The sequence below is a fragment of the Crassostrea angulata genome, chromosome 6 (assembly GCF_025612915.1).
Source record: "Crassostrea angulata isolate pt1a10 chromosome 6, ASM2561291v2, whole genome shotgun sequence".
NCBI lineage: Eukaryota > Metazoa > Mollusca > Bivalvia > Ostreida > Ostreidae > Magallana > Magallana angulata.
Genome location: NC_069116.1, coordinates 45,672,628 through 45,697,626, shown reverse-complemented (window position 1 = coordinate 45,697,626; position 24,999 = coordinate 45,672,628). Strand labels below are relative to the sequence as shown.

The 24,999-nt window shown below is 34.2% G+C and overlaps 2 protein-coding genes across 2 annotated transcripts; both read right to left on the bottom strand.

Moving 5' to 3' along the window:
* Positions 1-1,812: 1,812 nt before the first annotated feature.
* LOC128189516 (Bardet-Biedl syndrome 4 protein-like) lies at positions 1,813-10,559 on the bottom strand. Its single transcript, XM_052861160.1, has 13 exons — positions 10,464-10,559; positions 10,293-10,374; positions 8,048-8,191; positions 7,821-7,932; positions 7,273-7,345; positions 7,028-7,081; positions 6,554-6,681; positions 4,714-4,768; positions 4,314-4,535; positions 3,806-3,977; positions 3,276-3,345; positions 3,005-3,146; positions 1,813-2,909 (listed from the first exon to the last, which is right to left on the bottom strand). Exons 1-13 carry the CDS (start codon positions 10,527-10,529, stop codon positions 2,478-2,480), a joined length of 1,752 nt encoding a protein of 583 aa, XP_052717120.1. The 5' UTR covers positions 10,530-10,559; the 3' UTR covers positions 1,813-2,477.
* Positions 10,560-11,669: 1,110 nt separating this feature from the next.
* Positions 11,670-21,879, bottom strand: LOC128188649 (cytochrome P450 2B19-like). The gene is made up of 4 exons (XM_052859830.1): positions 21,390-21,879; positions 13,724-14,239; positions 12,908-13,348; positions 11,670-12,721 (listed from the first exon to the last, which is right to left on the bottom strand). Exons 1-4 carry the CDS (start codon positions 21,733-21,735, stop codon positions 12,540-12,542), a joined length of 1,485 nt encoding a protein of 494 aa, XP_052715790.1. The 5' UTR covers positions 21,736-21,879; the 3' UTR covers positions 11,670-12,539.
* Positions 21,880-24,999: the final 3,120 nt, after the last annotated feature.

Sequence of the window (24,999 nt, the reverse complement as noted above, 5' to 3'; positions counted from 1 at the left end):
TTCAGTTGGTATGCTAGTCTATTAGGATCTTTAAATACGATAATGATAGACAAGTATTATCAGGTTCCATTGATATATCTTATATACATACAGTTGCACCGTTGGCACCCGACGTTACATAATTTCCTCTGGCTCATAATATGAATACATACCCTCTGCCTGATAATACACAACGTGTATATCATTAAGTAGAGGTTAGGTCATTTGCCGACAATGTTGCATAATTATATTGAATAAAAATTCCGCAAGTATATATATACAAGAGTTAATATCTGGAACTTGTATACTAGTATGTGCGATGTATATGGTATATGGATGTTTATTTTGTAATTCTATACAAAATAAACGCTATTCCTATTAGGGCCAACGACAGGCATTGATGGATGTTTTTGTTTTTTGTTTTTGTTTATAAATAACTTTATTTAGGTTGCCCACCACCTTGATCCGCGCATGTCTTTACCATAAAAAGAAATTCACATACTAGTATTTCAAAACAACACTGTATAAACTTTAATACTTTTTTCCGATTGTGAAAAAAAAATCCATAACTACTTTATATTTTAAAGTTCATGCTTCATTTTTTTGTTTACAAAGTACCTGATCGAAGAAAACAGCTAACATAATCACACAAAATGCGCATTTTTTAAAAATAAAAAACCACATGCAATTACGGTATTCAGATAAAAACCACAGGCAATTATTCAGATAAACGGATTTCTGATTTTTTTCAAAACTGATTTTAAGGAACGTCTGCCGTTTGCACGGTTCCCCGACTTCTTATAATTGTTTACGTCTGGTGCGGATTTAAGACATATTTTTATCAATTGTTCTTTTGCACACGCACATGCAAACGTTACAAAATATCATTTTATTTGTGTTTTTTTTTCTGAAGATTTTGCAGAAAATATTTATGCAGAAGTTTATATATTAATCTTTTTCCGCACCTTGTCGAGCAGTTGACACGCTTTCCCGCACCTTGTCGTTGAGCTGACATTGTTAATCGTGGCACATCCAATATTATGCATGAAGATAGTGCACTGATTTTACCTGCAACATTATTAAAACAATGTCAAAAGGTACGTATGTGTAAAAAAACTATTGCAGCTGATGGAGAATGTTGTCACACGACAAAGTTTCCAAAAACAGATTCAAGATCTAGAATCAAACATTGCAAGTAATTCAATTTTGAAAAAAAAAATAAAAAACCTACAAATTAAAGGAGATAATTACAAAATCACGTTTTTTAACCAAAATGTGGAGGAAGGTCCTAATTCTAAGAATGGTGTAATTTTGCTTTCTTGTTAAATCTAAAGGTGTGGAGAACCCTTCTGTACACTCATCAATTTAATGTTATGACAGACCATGATAAAAGTGTTATTGATGTCTATATATTCCAAAGAGATTTGTGTCAACTACTTATCAGCTGTGAGAGATCAGTGTCAACAAGGTAAAAACTTATTACTGTAAAATCACTAAAATCACCAGGAATTTGTAAGATAAACATCCAAACGAATTTTCTTTGTCTATGGCTTTCTAAGAAATATCACTTGAAAACGAATTTTTTTTTATAAACTTTATTAATATAATGATATAATTGTCCTTTGCAAATAAACCATAATTGAAAATGTATCTCTGCATCTATGATCATGCACACTTACTCCCGCCCTGAATTTTAACTTCACAATATTCAACTATACTCCAGACAAGTATTAAAGCATTTTTGATTTACATGAACCGTTGGAATAAATCTGGTTCCGTGAAGAATCTTGTTCAATTTTGAAGGGGATATCAATTTATTAACAAAAAAATTACTAGCATGTTTGAATTTACTGTGAAAAGGACACACAATATGTACAACAAATAATAAATAAATTAGGAGAGAGAATCATAACAGATATTCAACAATATTACAAACACGACTGGTACATACACATTCACTGTGTAAATACCAATACTATGATAAATATAAAAACCAGTTGAGATGTTCCTTTTACACAGTTACAATCTATCTCTCTAGATAATTAATCAAAAGTAAAGATCCCACAAAACAATGAATTTCCCTACAGAATGTTTATTTTAGAATGATTCAAATAAGGAAAAAAAAAAGCACTAGACAAATAGTGTTCATAAAGAAAATCGAAAGTAATTCCCCAAAGGATTTCTTTTAAAAATATGTTTGCTTGATGTATCGGTACTCAGTGGTTAAATTTTGGATCCAAAGATAGAATGATTAATTTTTTTCGTCAAAGTTTGAGCAAAAGTTGAAACAAAAAATGTGCAAATAAATGGAATTAATCAATAAAAAAAATTATGCTTAGAATATCTATAAATTTCAAGTTCTCCTTCAGTCATTTGGAAGAGGGTAAAAAAACCACCAACAATTATATAACATAGAAATGAAATAAGAATGATAGAGTGATCTCCCTTTGCACAAAAATTCAAAATCACAGATCCATGTTGCACTCATTTACAGGTAGTCATGTAGGCGGAGGATGAACAAAATCCTCTTCTGCCTCCTCCTCTTTGCCATGCCCTGAACTCATTGCATCATCGTAGGACGGAGGTCCTTCCGGGGGAGCTGGGAGGCCGTCCAAGTCACTGTTCTGGGATCTAAATTCAAATTCAGTTTTCATTGTGGTAAGTCCTCGGGGAGGAGGGAGAGGGGTATCCCCCATGCGACTGGGTCCCTTATCATCATCGTAAGGATCGTAGGGTGGGATGATGGGTGTGGCTATCGGTTCACGCCCCACAGGTGTGGACGGGGGAGGAACACTGACACTGCTGGTGGTTGTGGGTCGGTCAGAATCTTGGTTTCCTGGTGGTGAGACTGCTTTCTGACCACCCTCATTCCATACCAGATTTTCTCCCACTTGTAAAATAGTTCCTAGCTTCTGAGCTGCCTCTTGCATCTGTTAAATAACGAAAGTATCAGTACTATTTTACAAGTTTCTATCTGATTCAACTGCTTTAAATAAATGTTACCATTACTAGTAGTTATCCCCACCTCTTGATCTCCTGCATTAGGATTGGATGCCCTCTGTATCTTGTATCTGGTTTCAAATTCCTTATATTGTTTAAGAGCAGCACTTTTATCCCCATTGTTGTGCAAAAATATCGCAAAGTTGAGACTCATTGATGGATCTTTCCTAAAGAATAAATTCATTTTAACTTATGAATAATGAAATAACTAAAGATAAATCTTACAGATCAAAACATATTGATGGTCAAATTAGGCAATTACTAGTACAATGATTTATTTTGCAAGAAAAACTTACTGTTCTAGACTAACAGCCTGTTCATATGCCTTCCTTGCATTCTCTGTGTCCTCCAGATGGGTTAAAGCAACTGTTTATACAAGACACATAAAACAATATCCCTCCTTTTGTTTAACACGTACCACGTACATGTATGTATGTACTTGAATTTACAATCTATCTAATGTACAAGTAATTTCTTTCTTGGTTATTATTCTAATATGAATCTCCTTTGTGTCAGAAATTTGAAAATCGGTGAAAACTTGAATTTTTGAAGCATTATATTTCGGGACATCATGAATGTGAAATAATGTTAACTGTACACCTCAGATCTTTGATATAATTGAATATGTTGACAGTGATATGTAGACAATGAATCTGCCTGAGTCTTTCTAATATTTTGAGATACAAATCAAAAGCCGACAAAAGAATTTTTAATCCCATGAAAATTTAACCTGGGCAGCAAGCAAGGGAAAATTTTGCTTTTGCAAAGATGTAGAATTTGGCCTTTTTTTGGATGCAGTCTGTGAAGACTTAGTAAATGTACTTGCCAGCGAGTAGAGAGAATAACTGGGCCATCTTGGGACGGAGGTTAATGGCAGCACTGAGGAAATGGAAGGCTGATGCATACTGCTGCATGGTCAGATGCACTAATCCCAGGTTGTACAAAATCTTCCAGTCAAAAGGGGCCAAGTAGTTAGCTCGCTTCAGACAGCTGATTGCCTGTAATAAGGAGAAAAGATGAAAAGCATACATTTCCAATGTTTAGGATCCGAAACAAATTTCATCATTAAACTTCACAAACATCAGTTAATTCATGATTGTTTTGTTGCGGATTTGTTTTTGATATACAGAGCAGGAATATGTTACAGGGTAATTATATAAACATTAAAGTACATGTATATGAATTCTACAAGGTCAATACATAAAAGAATTATTTTATTATAAAAGAAAATTAACTCAGATCACTTATGCTACTAAGTATTCTTTTGAAAACGTAAGTTGTCCTGGTAGCATGTATTGTAATGAACAAGATATAAAACAGGTAACAATGCTTACAGCAACATATTTCTTCTTGCCAAAGAAAGCCATTCCAATGTTGTTCCATAGTGGCGGGCTCTCAGGGGTTGCCACAGCAGCTATTCTGTACTTGTTCAGGGCCACATCAAAGTCTCCATGAGTCTGCATCATGCTCCCGGCAGACATGATGGCCTTGACATGCGAAGGGTCATAGGTCATGGCATTTCCAAGGTTTTCAAATGCTCTCTGGTACTGACCAACCTGAAATCAATTGAATTATGGGTAGCAATCACAAAAAAAACCATGAACATTAATAATCAAGGATATACCAGTAACTGGAGTAATACCCGGTATACTGGTATTTTTAAGTTTAACACAAAATTAATTAATAATTGGTAAACCAGAATAATGAGATGAATTTTCTTATTATTTATGATACCTGCATATACAATAGGCCCAAGGTAGTCAGCATATCTGGGTTTTCAGGAGAATACCTAAAGGAATGCATTAAAACATTGATATATTTAAGAAATGAAGATAATAATTTTTCTATTGATCGACGTATCAAAGAAAAAATTGACCGGAAAACTTCATCAATGCGCGTAGCGCATTGATGAAAAAGTTTTCCGGTCAATTTTTTCTTTGATACGTCGATCAATAGAAAAATTATTATCTTCATTTCTTATCATTTAATAAAACATTTTCAAATAAAAAAATGTGAAGTGTTATTGATCAAAAAGGTAAATAATGTAAATGAAGCGGCGCGTATGAATACAAAACAACAACAGCAACAATATTCAAAATGGATGCGCCTTCAGCTGATGCAGAGATATTGAGCTGAATTAAAGGATTAAACACAAATAGTGAGTTAAAATCTGAACCAGCAGAATTGAAAACGAAAGGAAAATACATGCGATAGCTTGTGATATTATTCACTGTGCAGAAAAACTCGTAATAAAACGAGATCGCTGGAATATGCAACTGGACATAACCATCCAAGGAAAGGCGATCGTGGATGAAAATAGAATTATATGTCGACAGAGAATAGTATGTATAAGCGACTTTTGTAAACGTTGTGGTAACTAGATAGCCAGTGATGTACATAAATGGTATATCTGTCGCTTGGAATGCGCCGAAGGAGTTGATGCATTACTCATAGCTTTTCTTTACGACGCTTATTCTGATGACCGATGATGTACGTGTGTAAATTTAAAAATCTTCGTTACCAAATTTGAACAGCAGTGTTACCGTGAAAGTTTATAGGCCTATATGTTCGTTATAATATTCCTGGAAAAGGAACAGCCAGCCTCGCTGTAAATGTTGATTGATCTCAAGCAGACGAAATCGTGAGAAGACGCTTAATTTTCTATTTCGTGAATCAAATAATGTGTTTTGTTTATTTTGAAGGTTAAACTTTCAAGTTTTTATATTCACAAGGTTGCATTTTGTTTGCTGACAATAAAACAGACACAACTTTACATTTGTTGACAGTGTTTATCTTGGAAATTCCCGTTCTATAAATAGTGTTAGATCAGAACAGTTGAGAAAAGTAGATCCGGCCAAAAATTTTATTGATGCAGGTATCAAAGAAATTTTTCGACCAATCAGAAGCGCCGATATCTCATCAAACGAATAAATATTAAATGATATCCCATTACTGGTAAAAATTTCCTACAGATGCTGATGAGATTTTGTTCAGGGAATGGCAGATATCATAGACAGCCACATTTTCCTTTTGAATGAGTCTTGTAACTCTGATGCTGAAAATATGTTCTATGTCCAGATGTTTTGCAAAGTTATAGCATTTTTGTTCAGTTACTTTGTTGTGGAAAATTTTGGGGAAAATGAATATTAATGCTTTTCTCTTTGATTAGTGATGGGTCAAAACCACAAATTTTAGCTGTAAGGAATTGATGGTATTGTTAATTCTTTAAACAACTAAGTCAAAATCACTGGAGGTTATACTTAATATAAGTTAAAAAAAACACTATAGGAATACTATAAATTCTTTTAACAGACTTCTATGATATAAACAAATAAATCCAAGTATAAAAAAGAAACTGATTCATAAACATTTGTTGATGAAATTGTTGCTCTCATCATCAAGTTTTCATGCAGTTTTTTTTTATAAGTTACATTGTTTGATAATGAGCTTACACCCCTGAAATAAATATCAGTTTTCAACATAGCAATGTTTTCAGGCAGGCCCCCCCCCCCCCCCCCCCCCCCCCCCCCCCCCCCCCCCCGAAAAAAAAAGGTTCCATAAAGTGCCAACTTACTCCACAGCTTGTTTATAGATTTCAATGGCTGCCTCTATGTTGCCCTCCATTAAGTGAATCTTTCCAAGCATCACATAGGAGATCTCATGTCGCTTAAAAGACAGAGCCTGACTCAGGCAATCTTTTGCCTATAAAGACAAGATTTTAAAATTTAAGAAAATATCTTTAATTTTGGAAATTTTATCATAAACATATTCAAACTACATTGTAAAAAGGTAAGCACAATTTATCCAAAACTATTTTGGTCACAAACGTTTGATATACCGGGTCTACCAGAAAGTTTATTCTTCATAAATGGTACTTTTATAAACACTGTGACAAGAAGATGTAGGATATTATTCACATCAAGTATGGTATGTTAACAGATTTTTAGTAAAGGATAATGCTATAATGAAATGCAGGCATTTGCTTCTTTTCAAATAATTCATATTCAGATGTGTATTTCTTAGATAATTAAGAATGAACAAGTCTCACCATCTTGTATTCTCTGAGGTACATGTAACATACTCCTTGATTATGAGCTATTTCCTGCAAACAAATACACACAGGTACATTGATATCAGTGCATTATTTAAAAGAGATCAAATTTCAAACCTTCAAAAATTAAAACATTTGAGCATCTGCATGATTTTCTATAATTTTCAACAGCTTTTCAAATATCATTGCATTAGCCTCTGATTTAATGTATAAATGGATGTATAATCAATATCATTAAGTACCCAGTCTCTTTCACTAAGCTTGGTGGCTTCATTATACAACTCTATGGCAGCTTTGTGTCTAGCAAGTAGAAATCTGTTAATAAAAAAGAAACAGACTGAAAATATGTTTCACACCTCACAGTTGTCAAAAACTGCTGAATACGACATATAAAAAATAGAAAGCACTGTCTTGATAAGTCAAAATTAATACCGGTACATTCTTTTTCTCTTTTTCAAAAACAATTAATGCTCTGTTCTGATTGTTTTCTTTACACTGTTTAAAGCAAAATCTCATACATTGTGTGTTTCAATGTGCTCATAAAACAGTAATTAAACTGTCATCATAACATAATCATTGTTTTCTTCTCACTGATGAATTTTAAAAAGTTAATTACTAGTATTTACCAAACCAATAACAGTTGAATAATTTAAATATGCCTCTGGTCAGTTAGCTCTTGAAAACTAGATAAGAAAGATGGTTCTCCTTACTATCAAATATTAGGATCGAAATATCTACGTGCAAGAAAAGAAAGGTGTGTATCATCAAGTATGGTACACATTTTACTTACAGTGACCGAGCCACCTGTTTCAGGTTGTCAGCGCTCTGTGGATTCAACAAAGTACAAGTCTGGAACAGCTCCAACGACTCCTGGATTCTCCCTTCTTGTCTCAGAACTAAGGCTGTTAAAAAAACATTTATAAACAAAATCTCTCTCTTTTCCAATCTGAAAGCATTTTTTATTCAGGAATAGAATGAGAATAATGCATGCATATCTTTTTCCACTGATCTAAGTACCTTGAGTGTAGACTGCATATTCACACATGCCCCCACTCTCTGCAAGCTGATCTTTTATGATAGATTTACAAACATCAAATTCCTTCCTTACATAGTGGAGATGAATTAACCAGTTTCTTCTTTCAAATATGGGTAGTTCTGGTGCTATAAAATAACAATACATTTTAAATAAAATTTGTAGAAATAAATCAATTAAATAACATGGAGTGTCTACTGGGTACAAAACCATTACTGTAAATTCCTTATTTAAAACGAGTACTCAATTCTGCGACTCCGCTCTTTTGCATAAAATTGCGAGAATATAAAATCAAGCACCAATTTTTGTTATAATTTCATTTAGCTCAAAACTATCTGAAAAAAAAAAGCGAGACTTCAAAGTCAGCTAGACTTCAAAGTCAGCGAGAACTGCTTCTCACGATTTTAAGCGGATATCAATTCCTCATGTTTAATAAGGGATTTACAGTATATTTTAGGGTTAAGGTTAGGGTTTTTGCATTATTTCATTTCACTTTTCTATTTGAGGTTTTTCATTTGATGTAATGCTGATGAACAATCCAAATTAAAAAAAAAATTTCATCAAGGTATCATATCAAATTTTTATAACAAGATTTTTCTGAAGAAAATAAAAAAGACCATGAAAAACTTCTGCAAGTTTTCCAATATGATTCATTTAATTTTAAACTTCACCAGTCCTTGCGCAAAATAGGTATTCACATATTAACTATGATTAAAGTTGGACTCCACTGTCCTGTTACAATTTACAGTTCATGTACAGACATGCTTGAATCACTGCACAAGAAGATGCAGAAAACTTATATATACCTAATGAGAGTAATTTTGGAACACATATGAAGGAATTGCATGAACACTCATAGAAATGACTAGTGCTGAAACGAATGTTCGAATATTCGCAAATGAATAGTAAATTTCTAATATTCGAATATATATTTAGCATTCGAATATTCGATCACATGTTAAACACCCATATCAACCACTGTAAACTATGCAGCATCGTGTTATTTCATTTTACTCGGAACGAATTCAAAGTAAATATAAAGCCATCTATGACTGCCATGCTTGGTAGAGTCTATTACTTAACCCGGTAATAGACTCTTCCGCCATGCTTGTTTACCTTGAAAGTAAAAGCAGGGTTTACATCGAACGGAGACAAACATTCTAGATTTTTCAATTCATGTCAGACGCTGAAGAAAAAAATTGCTTAACTGTTCGAACGAGTGTGAGCTACGGAGAGTTAATATCAAAAGGAACTTCGAAAGATTTTTTTAAAAGATACTTCAATATAATTTGTTTTTTTAAAATAAACAGAACATTTCCGGAGTTATGAGCGTTATCAGTTTTCTGTTTAATACTATATCAAACATGGCGGAAATATTTGGACTGACTTACAAAGTTACGTATCGGTCTCATACAGGAGTCAGGACTGCAGTATATTATTAAAGAAGTAATAAATCTTTTGATTGTAGTTGATGGAAATTTTTTAAAAAATCAGTATATTATTATTTGCTTAAAAATTAAATGCGCACCCAATTCAATGGATACTCATGCATTAAGTGTCAACTTCGAACTGACATGTTTTTAAAAGCAGTCTACACATACACCCACTTCGTAATACAAACTATCATACAATGTATATGCTTAATACATTGTCTATGACGTCTACGAATATTCGAATACGAATCGAATAGTACTCACGAATATTCGAATACTGATTTATAGTATTCGTTTCAGCACTAGAAATGACACAAGCACCTGTCGTTGAGGGCAACGAAAAATCTAGAGATAAATTATTATGGTGTGTTTCATTGAAATTGTGTTAGTCAGATTGATTTGAATACCAGTGCCAGATAGCTCAGTTGGCAGAGCACCTGAATAGAAAAATTCAGGGGTCCTGGGTTTGAATCTCGGCCTGGTCAGTCATTATTTCTTCTATTACCCTACATTTGGTGCAGTATTAACCCCATGAACAGGTTAACTCTTGCCAAGGGAAGAGCTTGAGTGATTCTTGAGGACACAGCTCATTGAAGGGGAGGAATAAGACGGTCAGACCGGTTCGAATACCGGCGCCAGATAGCTCGGTTGGTAGAGCACGTGATTAGAGATTCAGGGGGCCCGGGCTCGAATCCGGACTGGTCTGTCATTATTTCTCCCATCCCGCTACAAAATGCTTGTTCTATGGGACAAGGCCATTTAAAACCCAATTAGCTTTTCTTGTGTTTCTTCAAACCTTTCTTAGGCTTCGGTTTAGGAACTGCTGGTATGTTGATAGGAGCTGGTGCTTGAGGAACATCTGCAGTTTGTATTTCACTCTGTGCAAATATAAAATAAACACTGTTACATTGAAAAATGTTTTACACAATAATGTGGTTGAGTGAAGTACAGTCACCGGGTAAAGTACCTCGGGTGGTCTTTGATCGTTCTCTTCTAAAGGAGCACTGACGATCTCGTCGTCTTTGGAATCCATTTTTGTTTGAGATAGTTACTTGGGGTCAAAATTAAATGGTCACCGAACCCGATGATTAAATGGTATTTTAAAAGTTTTAATAGTTTTTCTTTTCAGTGTTTACAATACAGGTTTCCCTCTCATATTACCACAATCAAACACAAAAATAATAAAATATAGTCACCAAACCAGATATTTGGAATTAATTAAATTCTATTTTATTGATTTAGCCTACACGTATGTCCCTGGTTAACCATTGTTAACTGGTTAAGCAAATAAATGGATATTTATTAAAAATATTTTTTTTTTCAATGTTTCCAACACAGGTTTACACTCACATAACAACAACCAAATATCCATTCTATTTTGCTGAAAGTTTTCAAGGTTCAGAATATCAACTGTCTTTATACAGTTTGTCTTTATACACGCAGTTCTCTCTCTCTCTCTCTCTCTCTCTCTCTCTCTCTCTCTCTCTCTCTCTCGATGCATTCCTCGAAGCAGGATTCCTGAATTTATGATTAATTAGTACCTAAGTATTGCGACAGTTTCCTGTATTTATTTTTAGTAACAGGTACTCTCCCTTCAAACACGGGTGTAGGCGAGCGCTATATACCTCTTTCACAATTCTTTCTCAATGGCCCTATACGTATAGTATATTTTAATTTTTTTTTTTTTTTGCTTCGTTAAAATCCTTTCAAATACTTTCAGCATTATAAAAGTAGTCGACCATTGCCCATTTTTTATCGGGCGATATAACAGATAGAGGACCAATTTATTGTCACATATTGTTTAAATATTACACCTGCTTAAAAATACAGAAGACTTCAACTACTTAAAGAAAACCTTTACAACACCTTACTTTATTTTCATATTAACCCGTTCCATTTTGGAAAGGAACATTGTCCGTTATCTAAGCATACTTTAGAGTTCGTTGTCCAATTGTAATTTGTGCCAGGTTTAGTTAAAATTGGATATATAGTAATTCAACAACAGAAAAAATGACAACGATCCCGACATGCAACGCCAAGGTCTACAAACGCCAGGTAAGTCAATCTTCTGACCAGTAAAGTAGCTCGGAGAGAATACAGATGTAAATCAATTAGCTCTTAAAAGTAAATTTACAGAAAACATTGAAAGAAAGATGTAAATTGAACAAAATACTTAATTATAATACTAGTTTATTTTTTGTGCTAAGCCCTTATGAGCTTGAAAATGCTCAGATGAGCCAAAATGTAAAAAATAAGCAATTTACTTTTTAAAAATAAAAACTATATATTCATCTACGAATAAAAATGTCCGTCTAAAAAAACATACATATATTCCTTTATACAACTTATTAACATCTCATCAAAGATTCATTCGACAGGCAATTAAAGTACCGGTATCATTATTCATTAAAAAAGGCAATGTATTTTATTTGTTTGACAAACAAATTTACACGAGACTTAAGATGTAAAGATATAAGATTCTAACAACAAACAAAAATTAAGAACATATTTGTTTAAAGAGATTCTATATAAATATTAAAATACAGTAAATATCTGAGATAAAAATTAAATTAGGATAGTATAAAAATACGTTGTTTCTTATTCAGTGATGCAATTTCTTTCAAAAACTCGAATTTGTTAAATATGGTTACAAGTAAAAGTATTTTTAAAGTTTTAAAAAGTAATAAAAATTAGTGAACACATATGTGAATCACACTACTATGATAGTACAAACATGTATATAAGCTTAAAAAAACAGTAAGCTATAACCATACGTGATACATACAACATGCATAATCATAAAATAACCTGCTAAAGTTATTTAATTCTATTCGTGATATACTCTACATTTATAAACATAAAACAAATTCCTTATCATTTACAATGTCCGTGATAAACTCTACATGAATGGATGCAAAACGGCAAAATACATGTATATAATCCTTCACGTGATATACTCTACAAGACATATTCATGTATAGACAAAATAATCAGTGTTCATCAATGTCCAACGAAAGGTATGGTGGCACGATTCCAGGTTCTCTCAGGTTCGCTCGATGGCACAGATGTGGTAGGGACGGGGCGCGTGTGCCGTACCGACGACACCGTGGAGCGAAGGTATGCGGTGTGTGGGCGAGGGCTTCAGTTCAAACCTCTGTATGATGGTCACCAGGAACAAAAACATCTCCATTCTCGCCAAGGACTCTCCCAGGCAAACACGGCGCCCTGAAGAAGTGGAAAGAGAAAAAAATTACAAGTAATATTAAATAAACACGTGACTATTACGTTTTCCAGAACTCTTGGATAAATTGGAATAGGTTTTTTTTTATTCTAAAGATTCTTGCATAATGGAATACATGAGTATAAATATTTTTTGGCACAAACTCTTGGATGTAGACTGCAGTGTTTTACCTAATGAGAAAGAAATGACGGATTTTTCATTGCCGAGTCGCTTTCCCTCCGAATCTAGGAATCGTTCTGGTTTGAAATGTTCCGGGTCTGTAAACATGTCATCATCGTTCATGACAGAGTCCAAACACGGCCAAATGGTGGCACCCTTCGGAATGAGATAACCGTTCCAATTGACATCATAAGATGCGGTGTGGGGAAGGGCAAAGGGGGCGATATTTCCTGCTCTCAGCGTTTCAGTGAGAACCGCGTCAGTGAAGGGCATTTTATCTCGGTCGGCAAGGCTAACCGGCCGAGAACCGATGACGTCATCAATCTCTTCTCTCATCTTTGATTGGACTTCCGGATGATTGACTAAAAACGCCCAAGACCACTTCAAAGTAGTGGTTGTTGTCTCAGAGCCGGCGAGAAAAAAATCCCGCAGTGTACATACCAACTGCTCCTCTGCAAATATAAGTAAAAAAAAAAGATGGGAATAAAATGCATAACATTTTGTCAATACAAAAATTATTTTAAAGAACTCAAATACCTAGAAAAAAAGTCCTCTTTCAGTTACTAATTTTAAGGAGGCGTTATATGCACAGGGGCCGAGCCCGTTTTAACATTTATTTCAATATAACCATATTATATAAAGTACATTGAAATAAATGTTAAAATGGGCTTGACCCCTGTGGTTATGTGGTATTCAGTCAGTAGATCCTTCCTATTACTAAATGTGTAAAAAAAATACATTAAAGAGTCACAACAATATGCATCTATCTTTCTTCCTTAAATTATGTCAAACTTTGGCTCAATGACCGCGTAATTCAGATGCGTTACCAGAAAAAGTAGAATCCTCATTATTTTGATGTTTAGTTTGTTCCAAAAGGAAAGCATCAATATAATCCCGGATGTTTTCTCCATCAAAGCTCTCCTTGTGCTCAGATATAATGCGGCCAACGAAATCTTTGACTTCATCTTCAATAGCGTGCAACTCCTTGGCGCCAAAAAAATCCCCTGGCAGCTTGCCAAGAAACGGGAACATGCCCAAAACCGGACGTCGAGGCACAATGAGCAGTTTAGTGACTAGGGTAAGCATATGTTGAAAGTCGGCATCAGAGTGTTCGTAGCGTTTTCCAAAAGCAATGGAGCACATGACGTTTGACACGCTCACATGGATATACTCGTTGGGGTCGAAAGGTTTCCCATCTAGTGCAGCTATTTTGTCCGAAAGACAAGATACTTCTTCCATGATTTGAGATTCAAGACATCGCCTCCCAAAGCCAAAACCGCGGAGGGTTGTCAAGGCGAACGTCCGGTGTTCCTTCCAGATTGTTCCAGAGCTTGCTAATATTCCTTTGTAACAGAAACATGAAAATATTCGTATTAAATATGTACGAGAGATTGTAATCAATGAAAAGTTTACTTTTATATACGTATAAAAATCACACAATTGTAAGTCTATGCTACTAAAACGCCAAAGAAAGGGGAGGAATTTCGGTTAAAAACAGGCATTTAGCATCGTTTTTGAAAGTACGTGAGGGGGCAGGGGGGGGGGGGGGGGCAGGCTCATCCAAAAAATCTTGACAAGAAAAAAAAGAAGGAATTTTGAATTAATCCGGGGGGGGGGGGGGGGGGCGTAGTATACTATAGTATTAATTTCATACTAATTTTTTTCAAACTCCCAAAAAAGTTGGGGGGGGGGGGGGTGCATCTCCATGGTAATTCAATTTTTTATATGTAGAATTAAAAGAATTAGTTGCTGTGAGAAAAGTGCCCCCCCCCCCCCCCCCCCCCCGATGCTACGTGCCTGAAAAATGCAACTTCGAGACACTTTATAGAAATTGTTCCAAAAAATCTAAATCATATTATTTATTTGGGACTAATCAATAGACTATTTTTATGCATGTACAGCTACATGTATTACGACTGTCAATGGACGTTTTACAAATCGAATAATAATACGTTATATCTTTACTTTAACATTGATTTGTAAACAAAATGATATGTTTCATTTTTAAGGTCTTCCGTTTCCAACGGAAGACCTTATAGTTTTCGTACTGTTTCTTATTAAGGTCTTCCGTTTCCAACGGAAGACCTTATTGTTTTCGTACTGTTTCTTATTATTATTAAGGTCTTCCGTTTCCAACGGAAGACCTTATTGTTTTCGTACTGTTTCTTATTATTATTATTTATTATTATTATTATTTTTTTCCAAATTTTGTGCACGAGATTTCTCGGAATCTATTCGACCGATCTCAACCATTTTTTCACAGATGTTAGGGCGTGATCTAAACTTAATACATTTTTCTTAATTTTTTCGTAGCCACTTCCGGTACCGAATTGTCGGCCATTTTGTAATTTTTGACGACCCATCTTGTGCAGCTATAAACTCGAAAACCATAAGAGATATGAATATGAAATTTTCAGGATAGGTAGACGATAGTTTGGAGTTGTGCAGCATGTAGTTGTTTAATGCCTGTTGCGCCATTTCTTGGAGCTCGCCTGGGCACGAAAATTGGGTACGAATTTTAATTCAAAATTTTCACATGTTTTGATTTATATCTTTTTATCAGTTGATATTTTGTTAAGACATATATAACAAAAGTGGTAGATAATCAAAAGTTCTTTCCAACAAAATCAAGAAAAAGGGGCTGGCCCCTTTATTTAGGGGCCAAGGCACTCTTAAACTCTATTACAAATAACTTAAAAACGATAAAGATTTTGTAATGCATTATAGAAGCAAAGTTGTTGATCGTACCAATATCTATTAGAAAAAATCATTGCCACGCCCATTTATTACGTAATTAGGGATTTTTAGGGGCCAGAGTTCTTAAACTTTGACGCAATATAACTAGAGAAGTAGAAATATTTTGTTAGACATTATAGAAGAGAAAATGTTTGAATTTACAATTTAAATCGATTCCACTCATCAAAACACGAATTTCTATCCCCATTAAGGATCAAGAGGGCTGGCCCCTTAAATATTCAAACATTTGTATCTCAAAAATGAACAACAATTTTAAATAGATGTCAGAACAAAAAATGTTAGAATTTGTGAGACCTTTCGATTGAATTTAAGAAAAAGGGGCTGGCCCCTTAAATTAGGGGCCAAGACATTCGTAAACTCTATTACAGATATCTTAAAAACAATAAAGATTTTGTAATGCATTATAGAAGCAAAGTTGTTGATCGTACCAATATCTATTAGAAAAAATTATTACCACGCCCATTTATTACGTAACTAGGGATTTTTAGGGGCCAGAGTACTTAAACTTTGATGCAATATAACTAGAGAAGTAGAAATATTTTGTTAGACATCATAGAAGAGAAAATGTTTGAATTTACGATTTAAATTGATTCCACTTATCAAAACACGAATTTCCGTCCCCATTAAGGATCTAGAGGGCTGGCCCCTAAAATATTCAAACATTTGTATCTCAAAAATGATCAACAATTTTAAATAGGTGTAAGAACAAAAATTGTTAGTATTCTTAAGACCTTTTCAAAGAAATTAAGAAAAAGGGGCTGGCCCCTAAAATTAGGGGCCAGGGCACTCGTAAACTCTATTACAAATAACTTAAAAACGATAAAGATTTTGTAATGATTTATAGAAGCAAAGTTGTTGGTCGTAACAATATCTATCAGGAAAAATCATGACACGCCCATTTATTACGTAATTAGGGATTTTTAGGGGCCAAAATACTTAAACTTTGACGCAATATAACTAGAGAAGTAGAAATATTTTGTTAGACATCATAGAAGTGAAAATGTTTGAAATAATGATTTAAATCGATTCCACTTATCAAAACACGAATTTCTATCCCCATTAAGGATCTAGAGGGCTGGCCCCTAAAATATTCAAACATTTGTATCTCAAAAATGATCAACAATTTTAAATAGGTGTAAGAACAATAATTGTCAGTATTCTTAAGACCTTTTCAAAGAAATAAAGAAAAAGGGGCTGGCCCCTTAAATCAAGGGCCAGAGCACTCTTAAACTCTATTACAAATACCTTAAAAACGATAAAGATTTTGTAATGCATTATAGAAGCAAAGTTGTTGATCGTACCAATATCTATTAGAAAAAAATATTGCAACGCCCATTTATTACGTAATTAGGGATTTTTAAGGGCCAAAATACTTAAACTTTGACGCAATATATCTAGAAAAGGAGACATATCTTGTTAGATATCATAGAAGAGAAAATGTTTGAATTAATTATTTGAATCGATTCCACATATCAAAACACGAATTTCTGTCCCCATTAAGGATCTATAGGGCTGGCCCCTAAAATATTCAATCATTTGTGTCTCAAAATGATCAACAATTTTAGATGGGTGTAAGAACAATAAATGTTAGTATTCTTAAGACCTTTTCAAAGAAATCAAGAAAAAGGGGCTGACCCCTAAATAAGGGGCCAAGACACTCGTAAACTCTATTACAAATAACTTAAAAACAATAAAGATTTTGTAATGCATTATAGAAGCAAAGTTGTTGATCGTAACAATATCAGTTTGTAAAACTCATAGCCACACCCATTGATGACGTAATTAGGAATTTTTAGGGGTTTAAAACATTAAATCTTTAATGTGCTGTATGTGAAATGTGAGTGGAAATTCTGAAATTTCATTGATATTTTAATGGTATCGTTTGAAAAATTGAACGGAAGACCTCCTCGTTACTCGTAACGAGATCGTATCTAGTTAAGGTCTTCCGTTTCCAGCGGAAGACCTTATTGTTTTCGTACTGTTTCTTATTATTATTATTATTTTTTTTTTCCAAATTTTGTGCACGAGATTTCTCGAAATCTATTCGACCGATCTCAACCATTTTTTCACAGATTGTTGGGCGTGATCTAAACTTCATACATTTTTCTTAATTTTTTCGTAGTCACTTCCGGTTCCGAATTGTCGGCCATTTTGTAATTTTTGACGACCCATTTTGTGCAGCTATAAACTCGGAAACCATAAGAGATATGAATATGAAATTTTCAGGATAGGTAGACTATAGTTTGAAGTTGTGCAGCATGTAGTTGTTTAATGCCTGTTGCGCCATTTCTTGGAGCTCGCCTGGGCACGAAAATTGGGCACGAATTTTCATTCAAAATTTTCACACGTTTTGATTTATATCTTTTTATCAGTTGATATTTTGTTTAGACATATATAACAAAAGTGGTAGAGAATCAAAAGTTCTTTCCAACAAAATCAATAAAAAGGGGCTGGCCCCTTTATTAAGGGGCCAAGGCACTCTTAAACTCTATTACAAATAACTTAAAAACGATAAAGATTTTGAAATGCAATATAGAAGCAAAGTTGTTGATCGTACCAATATCTATTAGAAAAAATTATTGCCACGCCCATTTATTACGTAATTAGGGATTTTTAGGGGCCAAAGTACTTCAACTTTGACGCAATATAACTAGAGAAGTAGACATTTTTTGTTAGACATGGTAGAAGAGAAAATGTTTAAATATATGATTTAAATCGATTCCACTTATCAAAACACGAATTCCTGTCCCCATTAAGGATCTAGAGGGCTGGCCCCTAAAATATTCATACATTTGTATCTCAAAAATGATCAACAATTTTAGATGGGTGTAAGAACAAAAATTGTTAGTATTCTTAAGACCTTTTCAAAGAAATCAAGAAAAAGGGGCTGGCCCCCCTTTTTTTTGGGGGGGGGGGCAAGAAACTCGTAAAGTATATTACAAATTACATAAAAACGATTAAGATTTCGTAATGCATTATAAAAGCAAAGTTGTTAATTGTACCAATATCTATCTGGAAAACTCATTGCAACACCCATTTATTACGTAATTAGGGATTTGTATACATTATCTGAAAGTGTGTGTGTGTGTGTGTGGGGGGGGGGGGGGGGGGTAATTCTAAAATTATATCGATTATTCATGGTATGATTAAAAACAGAAATCGCAAGGAAGACCTACTCGTTACTCGTAACGAGATCGTATCTAGTTTATTATTATTATTATTTTTTTCCAAATTTTGTGCACGCGATTTCTCGGAATCTATTCGACCGATCTTAACCATTTTTTCACAGATGTTAGGGCGTGATCTAAACTTAATACATTTTTCTTAATTTTTTCGTAGTCACTTCCGGTATCGAATTGTCGGCCATTTTGTAATTTTTGACGACCCATTTTGTGCAGCTATAAACTCGGAAACCATAAGAGATATGAATATGAAATTTTCAGGATAGGTAGACTATAGTTTGAAGTTGTGCAGCATGTAGTTGTTTAATGCCTGTTGCGCCATTTCTTGGAGCTCGCCTGGGCACGAAAATTGGGCACGAATTTTCATTCAAAATTTTCACACGTTTTGATTTATATCTTTTTATCAGTTGATATTTTGTTTAGACATATATAACAAAAGTGGTAGAGAATCAAAAGTTCTTTCCAACAAAATCAATAAAAAGGGGCTGGCCCCTTTATTAAGGGGCCAAGGCACTCTTAAACTCCATTACAAATAACTTAAAGACGATAAAGATTTTGTAATGCAATATTGAAGCAAAGTTGTTGATCGTACCAATATCTATTAGAAAAAATGGTTGCCACGCCCATTTATTACGTAATTAGGGATTTTTAGGGGCCAAAGTACTTAAACTTTGACGCAACATAACTAGAGAAGTAGACATATTTTGTTAGACATGATAGAAGAGAAAATGTTTGAATTTATGATTTAAATCGATTCCACTTATCAAAACACGAATTCCTGTCCCCATTAAGGATCTATAGGGCTGGCCCCTAAAATATTCATACATTTGTATCTCAAAAATGATCAACAATTTTAGATGGGTGTAAGAACAAAAATTGTTAGTATTCTTAAGACCTTTTCAAAGAAATCGAGAAAAAGGGGCTGGCCCCCTTTTTTTGGGGAGGGAGGGGCAAGAAACTCGTAAAGTATATTACAAATTACATAAAAACGATTAAGATTTCGTAATGCATTATAAAAGCAAAGTTGTTAATTGTAGCAATATCTATCTGGAAAACTCATTGCAACACCCATTTATTACGTAATTAAGGATTTGTATACATTATCTGAAAGTGTGTGTGTGTGGGGGGGGGGGGGTAATTCTAAAATTATATCGATTATTCATGGTATGATTAAAAACAGAAATCGCAAGGAAGACCTACTCGTTACTCGTAACGAGATCGTATCTAGTTATTATTATTTTTTTCCCAAAATTTTGTGCACGCGATATCTCGAAAACTATTCGGCCGATTTCGACCATTTTTTCACAGATGATTGCCAGTGGTCATAATTCTAGAAGTTTTTTGAAATTTTGAAATCGGCACTTCCGGTTCCGATTTACGGCCGATTTTGTCAGTTTTTACGACCCATTTTGTGCAGACATAAACTCAGAGACTATCAGAGATAGGAATATGAAATTTTCAGGATAGGTAGACCATAGGTTAAAGTTGTGCACAATGTAGTTTTTTAGCGCCAGTGGCGCCATTTCTATGAGCTCGCCTAGGCTCGAAAATTGGGTACGAATTTCGAATCAAATTTTTCATACGTTTTGATCTGTATCTTTTTATGAGTTGATATTTTGTTAAAACATATATAACAAAAGTGGTAGATAATCAAAAGTACTTTCCAACAAAATCAAGAAATAGGGGCTGGCCCCTTAAATTAGGGGCCAAGACACTCATAAACTCTATTACAAATAACTTCAAAACGATAAAGATTTTGTAATGCATTACAGAAGCAAAGTTGTTGACCGTAACAATATCTATCAGGCAAGATTGTTGCTACGCCCATTTATTACGTAATTAGGGATTTTTAGGGGCCAAAGTACTAAAACTTTGACAAAATTTATCTAGAAAAATAGACATATTTTGTTAAGCATTGTTGAAGAGAAAATGCTTGCATTGATGATTTTAATCGATTCCATTAATCAAAACACCAATGTATGTCCCCATTAAGGATATAGAGGGCTAGCCCCTAAAATATTCAATCATTTGTATCTAAAAAATGAACAACAATTCTAGATAAGTGTAAGAACAAAAAATGTTAGTATTCGTGAGACCGTTCAAATGAACTCAAGAAAATAGGACTGGCCCCTTAAATTAGGGGCCAAGATACTCGTAAAGTCTATTACAAATAACTTAAAAACGATAAAGATTTTGTAATGCATTATAGAAACAAAGTTGTTGGTCGTAACAATAGCACTTTGTAAAACGAATTTCTAAACCAATTAATAACGTAATTAGGGATTTTAGGGACTAAAATCTTAAACCTTAAATGTGCTGTATGTGAAAAAGCAAAACTCTTTGTTAAGCATTTCAAGGGATATTGACAATCGTATGCATTATCTGAAAGGGAGTGGTTGAGGTGGAAATTTGAAATTTCATTGATAATTTAATCGTATCGTTTAAAATTGAACGGAAGACCTACTCGTTACTCGTAACGAGATCGTATCTAGTTTATTTAAATTTTTAATAATAAAAGAAAGGTTCTTTGAACAAAGTTTCAAACAATAAATACCATGTCCTTTCAAGATATACTCCGTGTGGTAGTTGCTCGGGCGATCAGAGAATGCGTCCGCTCTTTTGATGAAGATCTCCCTCAGATTCTCCATGCCGTTTACGTAAATAAAGTGACGTCCAAATCTCGTAATCCTGAAAACATCGCCGTATTTTGCTCTCATCTCCCTGATGCTTTCTATCATATTCAGGCCCATTTTTTGCAAAGATAAGGCGGATCCAAAAATCGGCCATGATGGGGGGCCTGGGGGAAGATTCGGCCTTGACTTCGTCAAGTAGTAAAGCACAAACAACACAAGTGCTGCAACGCTTAAAACAACTTCCATACTCTGAAGCAAATCAAGCATCGTCTTTTATCGTAGTCCAAAATGAGCTAAATTCGAAATTCGACGTTTCCACAATGTACTCTTGTTTCGTGTAAGTTAACTGCTGATCTCTGGAGTGACGCTTGGAGCAAACCACTCTTAGTGTCCGATAGGGGGAATTTCTTTATGGTTGGTCAGTGACTGTACTAGGCTGTACTAAAATGGTCGTTATAACCCCCTTTCAGATAGAATCACCTGTTTACAAACAAAGAGAGAATATACACTCTATGAATACATACATATGTAGACTTCATCACAAAGAACTTGAATGCTAATACTGCATGTATTTAAATGATGTAACGGCGTGGACTAAAGAAATAGTCGTAATAAAAACGGTTTTTATTTCTTATAAAAAAAAAATACCCCCCCCCCCCAAAAAAAAATAAATAAAACAAAATCCCCTCCCTCTAACGGAATCGCTGATACGCGTATAGCCGTAGGGTGAATGACCTATTTGTACGCCCCAGTTAACAAAGCGTATATCTTTATATTACGCATATGACACATATTGACCAACTGGCAAAGGTCAACAAAGAACATGCGGTCAAATCATGTGGGGACCCAAGAGAGGGTAATATATCAAGCATGCGCGGATCAAGAGGGGATTCGGGGGATCCGGACCCCCCCCCCCTTCGGAAAATTCAAACTTACCGGGGTATGATAATTTCACTTATGAAATTACCAAAAATACGCTTGGGCTCGGACCCCCTTCACCTGGCATACAAAGCTATCATCAGACCCCATATATGGGTGTTGGGGTGCCAATAATGAGTAGAAACTTAATTAAACATTACTGTTTTTACCCCAACACCTCCCTCCCTACCTATCCCGGATTAGGATTGTGATTGTTTTTCTCAATATCCAATGGTATAATATATGATTTTTAATGTCAATGAGTGTATGGCGAGTTATTTAGTCATTAATATTAACTAATTAACAATTGGCAACCATTGGTTTGTAACTGACACACGTTTTAAATTGTACATTTTGGAACTCTATTCTATTCGTTTATTTTCCCCTTTTTTGTTCTTCGGCCTCCTACCAAAACCTAATTATACATTTCCTTACACAATAACATATGTTAAAACCACGATGGAGATTCTCCACCTTATCAAATCCTAGCGCTATACCCAGAGTTATCTTTCTTATCGCTTCACAAACTAAGGATTCTTTGGACCGTTTCTTTTGTGTGAACGTACGTATGTATACGTTTCAGTGCCAGTCCATTATCCATTTTCAACCTTGAATTAATTAATTAACACTACATATCCAGAGAAACAGGGTACTCTTATGCAATAATTTGCCCAAAAATAAATAAGTTCCACAGGCGGTATTTTTTCATTACCGACGGCATGCCATGGCATGTAGAGAAAGACGACATTGAATTAAATGTTCTTTGATAACTTGGAAAAAAATGCAGTTTTTGTTTATGCTAAATTAATGCAGTCTTGTTCATTGTCAAGGTTTTAATTGTTATCTTTAGAATACTAGTTTATCTATTGATTACATGAATTTTTTTAAAAAATCTTGATAAATATAGCAAGTTTAGCATAAGATCTTCTGGTTGTCTGATACTAGTGTAAATAAAATATTTATATGAACAAGCATTCTGAGAGTATTGCATAAGCAATACACGTCCCCTACCGGTTTGTATAATTCTATGAAAGCTTCGACGCATACATCTATTTCAAAACTATTATAAACGAGATATTATGCTTTAATCAAAGGTAAATGAACAAAGGAAATTCCAACTACATAGTTGATATGGAAATTAAATTAAAAAATGGGTTAAATAATACTCTTTATTTTATCTCCAGTAATTTCGCCAAGTCCATTAAGTATTTGGTGGTAGAAATTTGTGAAAACAATGCACTGTAATGCAGAATATAATTTCTTACCGTCTTCTGTTCCCTGAATCAACAGACTAACCCGATAGCGAACCAGATTGTAATAATATAAAATAACCCATCGATTAAATTTACAACACAATACTTGACACTATTTTACAGATTGAACTTATTTGTTTGTTAGAAACAATAAAAGGAATGGTACAAGTAAATCACGATATTATTACTGACTACATACTTTCCTCGTTTATTCAGTACACACCGAACCCGATAACGAACCCGAACATTAAAAAAATGGAATATAAAAAATTAATTTTCTCGAAAATATGTCAACCAGACGTTCGAAAGTGTAAACTTGATCTGTAGTTTGACATTTTGAAGCTGTTCAGCAAATTTCATATTATTCCCAGGGGCGTAGCTAAGGCTGGCTTATTGCGGAAGCAAAATGAGGCAGAGGGTTTGGGGTCGCCTTGAGCGCCCCCCCCCCCCCCCAATGGGTACAGAGCGAAGCTCTGGTGGGGGCTCAGGACCCCGGAAGCCGGCGAGTTTTCAGCATTTCAGACACTTATTTTGAGTATCCAGAAAAAGGAGTTTGATCAAAATAACCCCAGATTTTAACGTGTAAAATGATAACTTCATCATCATCATAAAATTAGCGATAAAAAAAGTAGTGCCTGATTTATAATGCAATTAATTCAAAACAATATGAGCTGCAATTTTCAATTTGAATTTGTCTTTTACAAAAATGTTATTTTCTACTAAAATGACAAAAAATGTCATGGTTTTTAAATTTCTATAAGCTATATGTTTGTGGAAAAAGCCGTCAAGACGCCTTAATTGGAGCAAAATTGAATTATTATCCTTTTATTATTGTCCTGTTCAAAAATTGAGCTGTTATATATTCCTTAGAAGAGAATTCTTTCTTTTGACAAAAATTAATGATGTTTTCAAATCTTATTTATCATAAAAGTTTAAGTTTCATGCAGACCTATTGTATTAGTAGCAAAATAAAATTTTTAAAAAATACAGCTCATATTGCTTTAATTTATATCTAATAAGTCTTGTGCTTTCTCTCCTAATGGTCAGTAACATTTTTTGCTACAAAAATACTCTTATGATACAAAAGATTATTTTATATTTAAACTTTAAAGCTGCTTGGTCCGATCTTATATCAAATTTTATGCACGCTTTTAAACGATGGCTATGCTTAGTATATGTATAATAAAAGACATTGCAGTAGTTTTACCCGTCAATTATGCCAAATTTCAATGAAGAAAAATACGTACAAAATTTGCTAAACAAAACAAACGACATAAAAAGGTACCGCGTTATTTCGCCTCATGTTAAATTGCACCCCTGACGACGAGACGGGTATGGCTGTATTACGAATTTGACATCG

Coding starts and splice junctions, on each gene's coding strand:
- LOC128189516 (XM_052861160.1), bottom strand. CDS start 10,529: ATGGATTCCAAAGACGACGAGATCGTCAGTGCTCCTTTAGAAGAGAAC. Junction 7,933..8,047: donor ATATGCAGTCTACACTCAAG/GTACTTAGATCA, acceptor TTTTTTTAACAG/CCTTAGTTCTGAGACAAGAA. Junction 4,536..4,713: donor TGGGCCTATTGTATATGCAG/GTATCATAAATA, acceptor AATTGATTTCAG/GTTGGTCAGTACCAGAGAGC.
- LOC128188649 (XM_052859830.1), bottom strand. CDS start 21,735: ATGCTTGATTTGCTTCAGAGTATGGAAGTTGTTTTAAGCGTTGCAGCA. Junction 13,349..13,723: donor TGAGGATTCTACTTTTTCTG/GTAACGCATCTG, acceptor TTATATTTGCAG/AGGAGCAGTTGGTATGTACA. Junction 12,722..12,907: donor CGTCATTTCTTTCTCATTAG/GTAAAACACTGC, acceptor CCACTTCTTCAG/GGCGCCGTGTTTGCCTGGGA.